At 48.6% G+C, this 6,283-nt stretch overlaps 1 protein-coding gene across 2 annotated transcripts in view; it reads right to left on the bottom strand.

The window, feature by feature from the left end:
* The window catches only part of LOC118123272 (MBT domain-containing protein 1), a 10,884-nt gene extending 4,808 nt beyond the window's left edge, over positions 1–6,076 (bottom strand). For both annotated transcript variants that reach the window (XM_047343897.1, XM_035180594.2), the window contains exons 1-10: positions 5,952–6,076; positions 3,688–3,937; positions 3,318–3,451; positions 2,674–2,785; positions 2,204–2,283; positions 1,952–2,069; positions 1,579–1,713; positions 826–914; positions 343–441; positions 1–69 (exon numbers count right to left, since the gene is read on the bottom strand). The exon at positions 1–69 is cut by the window's left edge and continues 67 nt beyond it. In XM_047343897.1, the coding sequence (XP_047199853.1) occupies positions 1–69; positions 343–441; positions 826–914; positions 1,579–1,713; positions 1,952–2,069; positions 2,204–2,283; positions 2,674–2,785; positions 3,318–3,451; positions 3,688–3,937; positions 5,952–5,972 (1,107 nt within the window). In that variant the 5' untranslated portion in view covers positions 5,973–6,076. The remainder of the gene's footprint in view (positions 70–342; positions 442–825; positions 915–1,578; positions 1,714–1,951; positions 2,070–2,203; positions 2,284–2,673; positions 2,786–3,317; positions 3,452–3,687; positions 3,938–5,951) is intronic.
* Between the last annotated feature and the right edge of the window lie 207 nt (positions 6,077–6,283).

Genomic DNA, 6,283 nt, shown 5'->3' with positions numbered 1-6,283 from the left:
GTGACACCAGAAGTCGTCCGTCCCATCGTCACACTCCTCGTAGACCAGACGGAGGCGACCGCCGATCACCTGCGACAGAAACGCAGTATTACAACGTCACTCAAACTCCTCTGGACAATACCGAGACGATCAGAACCTCAGGAACCTGTCACACCTGGTTTGGTTCAGAGCTTCAGACTCTTCAGTTCAGTCTGAACCTGAACATCAGGTGTCAAAGGTTCCTCAGACCAGAAGAGGAGTTCTGGGTCTGGATCAAACTGAACCATGGTTCTGTTGGTTTGCAGTGAAAACCACAGAAAACGTATCAGACTAAAGAGAAACAGCCTCAGGTGCGAGTCCCACCTGTTCGACCAGAGCGACCCGAGTCCGACACAGGTGAGTCTTATCCACCACCTCCAGTCTCATCTGCTTCTTGAAGGGAAACTGCATACTGTCCTGCACCTGAGACACCAAGAGACGATCGTTTAGTAAAACCAGATGTTCCACATGTTCGTCCTTCAGGGCATCTGTTGGATTTCATCAAATGAGAATCAAGAGTCAAATCATTTCTTGAATCTGGTGAGTGAGTGAGTGTGTGTGTGTGTCTGTGTGTGGAGTAAGTGTGTGTGTGTGTCTGTGAAAGTGTGTGTCTGAGTAGGTGTGTGTGTAGGTGTGTGTGGTGTGTGTGTGTGTCTGTGAGGGTGTGTGTGTGTGTGTGTATGTGTGTGTGTGTGAGTGTGTGTTGTGTGTGAGTGTGTGTAGTGTGTAAGTGTGTGTGTGTGTGTGTGTGTGTGTGTGTGTGTGTCTGTGAGTGTGAGTGTGTAAGTGTGTGTGTGTCTGTGTGACCTTGGAGGAGAAGTCCGGCGGCAGGGTTTTGGATCCCGTCAGTCTTTTGATGAGGAAGGTTTTCCAGTTGGTGAACCTGTGCAGGATGGCTGAAAAAACAACAAAGACAGAAGCCATCAGCTGATCATAAGGACCGCCCCCTAACCTCCTCTCCAAGTCTGACACGCCCCCCCCGTCCGGCTCTGTTAAAACGTAGTAAAATGTTTCTTAGAATGAAAACAGTGGTGCGTTGTAACTACGGCAGCTGAGAGGGTCCATGTTGTCTCTGATGTTCAGGACATGAGTTTATATTTTACAGTGTCTGTCTTTGTCCATAACAAATATTCAGATTATACGATTATGATTCAAACCTAGAAGCTCGTTGACACGTTTAGAAGAAACATGTCGTTCAACCTGGAAACTGTAACAAAACAGTGCAAATTGTTTTGAACGTGTTCCTGGTAAACGAGAGCGGAGGCCGACATTTCATACACGTGTTGGAAGAGGTCGACCAATCAGAACAGAGTGGAGCAGCCGACCAATCAGAGCAGACTTCATCAGGAGGGGGGTCTTAAAGAAACAGGATCTACAACCAAGTGTTTGAGACAGAGGCTGAAAAGAGGAGCTGCAGCGATGGACAGTCTGAGGAACGTGAACATTAGAGCATGAAAACATTTTACAGTCTGAACTCATTAAATGATCAACCTGAACATGTCTCCTGAGAAACAAACAGGGTCTCGTGTGAATGTAGTTGGACGTTAAACTCTCTCGTACTCTGAGGCGGGACCAGAGGTTTTCCTCCGGCAGCACACCAGCCGACCGGGTGGATGTCCGGCACACAGAGGTTCAACCAGAAATCTCTGGTGGAGTCGCTGTCGAAGCCTTCGTACCTCAGCAGGGCTTTAAAACCTGCACACAGACACACAACTCGTCATACGTGGGTCAGGGTTATATCTGTAACCAAGAGAAGTCACACAACACACTCATTTCTACTGAGAACACATTTTGTGTGAGTGTGTGAGTGAGTGAGTGAGTGAGTCTTTGTGTGTGTGTGTCTTTGTGTGTGTGTGTGTGTGTGTGTGTGTGTGTGTGTGTGTGTGTGTGTGTGTGTGTGTGTGTGTGTGTGTGTGAGTGTGAGTGAGAGTACCTGCCAGTTTGATGATGCCAGCGATCCAGTACACCTTCAGGGGAAGTCCACTGTCAGTGTTTGGGACTTCAACACGAACTCCTTCACTGATGTCGTCCCACGACTTCCCCATCGGGACCTCGACAACAAGAAAAATACAAATAAAACGACTCAACAACTCACGATGTCCAACACAATGATGAAGACCTGAAACAAACAAATCCAACAGATGGAAGAAAGGTCTGAATGTGTGTGTGAGTGGGTTTCACCTACATGTTTGAAGCAGCTGACCGGTGCTCCCATCGCCCCCCCGTCTCCAAGGTAACGAGCCCAGTCGAACATGTCCACAGTGACTGCAACACACACACACACACACACACACACACACACACACACACACACACACACACACACACACACACACACACACACACACACACACACACACACACACACACACACACACAGGTGATCTATAAAATTATGATAATGTCATTTTATCTGTTCATTACGTCACTGCTGTCGCACAATTTAAACATCTACACCATCGTCAATAAATAACTGCATTAGTCCGTCCCTCAACATGTTCCCACCTCCACCTCTCAGCTCATTGGTTCCTACCGAAGTCGTTGTCCTGTGGTTGTGTAGTTTCAGTCTACACACAGTACAGCCAGTTGTCATGTGATGGTGACAATGTTTGAACTTATTCATCCGTCGAGAATCTGACTCCGCTGAGGACTCACCGCTCTTTTTGACGCCGCCCTGCTGGTGGGACTGATGCTGAGCGTAGGCAGCGAGTTTGGTCATCAGAGGCTGTTTCTGAAGAACCTTGGCTTTCTTAGTGGGAGGTTTCCCCTGAAACAGACGGAATCTAATGGATTAAATGTCTTGACATTCTTGGCATTTTTATTAGTTCACAGAGAAAGAACTCATTAAGTTTTGGCACGAATATGGTCAAAGAGGCTGATCCTGGACCTTTTCATCAGAAAGGGCAGATTCAAGCAGTTTATGTTGTGTCCTGCATTAATACTTTGGTTTAAAACACAGCAGTTTAATTCTTTATTAGCAAACAGCACATGTGAAAAGTTCAACCCACCGGGACGTCACCCGTTGGTTTGTGAGCTGCTGTTTTAAAGCCTCAGTTTGACATCATGTTCAGCGCCATCTTGGTTTTTTTCACAACAGAAGTAACCATATTTGGAGGAGGGGGGTGGAGCCTGACTGAGAGCTCGAGGACACGCCTACTTACACCTGCCACATGCACCCATTGCACGGTAGTAGCTGTCAATCACACTGTGGTATCCATGTTATAGATCAAGTGAGAAGTCATTTTCAAATAGGAACTGTGTGTGTGTCTGTCTGTGTGTGTGTGTGTGTGTTGTTGTACCTGCAGTCTGGCGAGGATGCTGGCCTTCTTGGAGTTGGATGAGAAACTTCTGGAGCAGGAGACGCTGCAGAAACGTTTGGTTTTGCTGTAGAAAGCATCTCTGACTCCGACCATTCCACACATCTCACACGTCGCTGACACACACACACACACACACACACACACACACACACACACACACACACACACACACACACACACACACACACACACACACACACACACACACACACACACACACACACACACACCTTTTTATTTCATCTGTGGGGATTCATTTTTCAACTCATTGACCATCCATGCTCATATTTCACTTAACTGGAAGCTCTGAAGTGTTTTACTTCCTCTGAAATGTTTGTGTCACACTGACCCATGCCGGCCTTCCCGTCAGGATACGTGTACACCTGTCCGTTGGTCTTGATGAGCGTCAGGGAGGAGGAGGAGGAGGTGGCAGTGAGTTGAGTCACTCCTCCTCCTCCTCCTAACTCTTCATCTTCACTGTCCTCGGGGCTGGACGCTCCGCTGCCTCCGCTGGACTCTGTGCTGCAGCTGCTCCGGTCTTCGTCCAAACCGTCCAACATCCCGAAGGAGTCCCGACGCTTCCTGGACGGACGCTCCACCTGAGGACACAGCAGAGACAGTCTGAAGATGTTGAATCTGATGAAGTGACCAATCGGTGGTCAAGCTGGAGGTGACTCATTTCTGTATCAACTGTTTTCAGACATGAACTGAAGCTCTGACGTGTTCCTGACATGTTCTGTATGTGAGAACAAATGTGTGTGTGTGTCTCTGTGTGTATCTCTGTCTGTGTGTGTGTGTGTGTCTGTCTCTGTGTTTGTGTGTTTGTATCAGGTGTGTGTGTGTCTCTCTGTCTGTCTGTCTTTGTCTGTGTGTGTATCAGGTGTCTGTGTCTCTGTTTCTGTCTGTCTGTGTGTGTGTGTGTCTGTGTGTCTGTCTCTGTGTTTGTATCAGGTGTGTGTGTCTCTCTGTCTGTCTGTCTTTGTCTGTGTGTGTATCAGGTGTCTGTGTCTCTGTGTGTCTCTGTTTCTGTCTGTCTGTGTGTGTATCAGGTGTGTGTGTCTGTCTGTCTGTGTGTATCAGGTGTGTGTCTGTGTGTGTGTATCAGGTGTGTGTCTGTGTGTAGCAGGTGTGTGTCTGTGTGTGTGTATCAGGTATGTGTGTCTGTCTGTGTGTATCAGGTGTGTGTCTGTGTGTGTGTATCAGATGTGTGTCTGTATCAGGTGTGTGTGTCTGTCTGTGTGTATCAGGTGTGTGTGTGTGTCTGTCTGTGTGTAGCAGGTGTGTGTCTGTCTGTGTGCATCAGGTGTGTGTGTCTGTCTGTGTGTAGCAGGTGTGTGTGTGTCTGTCTGTGTGTAGCAGGTGTGTGTCTGTGTGTATCAGGTGTGTGTGTCTGTCTGTGTGTAGCAGGTGTGTGTCTGTCTGTGTGTCTGTATCAGGTGTGTGTGTGTGTCTGTCTGTGTGTATCAGGTGTGTGTGTCTGTCTGTGTGTATCAGGTGTGTGTGTCTGTCTGTGTGTATCAGGTGTGTGTGTCTGTCTGTGTGTGTGTCTGTCTGTGTGTAGCAGGTGTGTGTATCAGGTGTGTGTGTCTGTCTGTGTGTAGCAGGTGTGTGTATCAGTGTGTGTGTGTCTGTCTGTGTGTAGCAGGTGTGTGTCTGTGTGTAGCAGGTGTGTGTCTGTCTGTGTGTAGCAGGTGTCTGTCTGTGTGTAGCAGGTGTGTGTCTGTGTGTAGCAGGTGTGTGTCTGTGTGTGTGTATCAGGTGTGTGTCTGTCTGTGTGTAGCAGGTGTGTGTCTGTCTGTGTGTAGCAGGTGTCTGTCTGTGTGTAGCAGGTGTGTGTCTGTGTGTGTGTGTCTGTCTGTGTGTATCAGGTGTGTGTGTCTGTCTGTGTGTGTGTCTGTCTGTGTGTAGCAGGTGTGTGTGTCTGTCTGTGTGTCTGTCTGTGTGTGTGTCTGTCTGTGTGTAGCAGGTGTGTGTATCAGGTGTGTGTGTCTGTCTGTGTGTAGCAGGTGTGTGTCTGTCTGTGTGTAGCAGGTGTCTGTCTGTGTGTAGCAGGTGTGTCTGTGTGTGTGTGTATCAGGTGTGGTGTCTGTCTGTGTGTAGCAGGTGTGTGTCTGTGTGTGTGTATCAGGTGTGTGTGTCTGTCTGTGTGTAGCAGGTGAATGATAAAGAGTCATTTTCCACGAACGAGAAGATGATTGGCTGAATCGATTTGAGCCGAATCACAACTCGTCTCCTCGAATTGATCAAAGTGATCAAATCTCGACCAATGAGAATCGTTCTCGTCTCAACAAGCAAACCAACTTCATATCGGCTCATGTTGAATGAGCCGATATGAAGTTGGAACCACAGAGATCATACATGTCGAAGTTTTAATAGCGTGAACATTACTTCTGTTCATTCAAACTTGCCGAATGAATCCGCACCGAGATTTATTCCATAAAGTGGAAACACGCGGTTCCACTTCGCGTGCTCGAGCAGCGGGTTCAAGCGGAAGCTGCGGTTTCCTCAGTGAGGTGCGTGTGCGCGGCTCGGACCCGCTGTCACAGCCGCAGCACATGCGGGCAGTGCGGGCTCCAGGGGGACACGCGGCCCGCAGGACCCCGCAGGACTCACCAGGTCTCTGAGGTTCTCCATCGGGCGGCCGCACCGCACAGATCCCCGCACAGACCCGCAGAGAATCCCCGCACACTCCGCCGCTCACATATCAACAAACATCAGAGCCGCAGTGCGCAGGCGCCGCGGTGCTGAACGCGGGCCTCTGATTGGCTGACGGCTCTGCTTCGTGTGTTTTGTAGAGACGAGACAGTGACTTCTCTAGTGACCCCTGCTGGACACAGTGGGAACATCATCACAATTCATTTGCTCCATTTACTTCAATTAAAAAAAAAAATAATATGTAAGAAATAAAAGTGAGTGAAAGTATCAGGAGTAAAATGACGACCCAG

This window comes from Hippoglossus stenolepis, chromosome 16 (genome assembly GCF_022539355.2).
Source record: "Hippoglossus stenolepis isolate QCI-W04-F060 chromosome 16, HSTE1.2, whole genome shotgun sequence".
NCBI classification, from domain to species: Eukaryota; Metazoa; Chordata; class Actinopteri; order Pleuronectiformes; family Pleuronectidae; genus Hippoglossus; species Hippoglossus stenolepis.
Note: the sequence above shows the minus strand (reverse complement) of the source record. Positions and strands in the feature narration are given on the sequence as shown.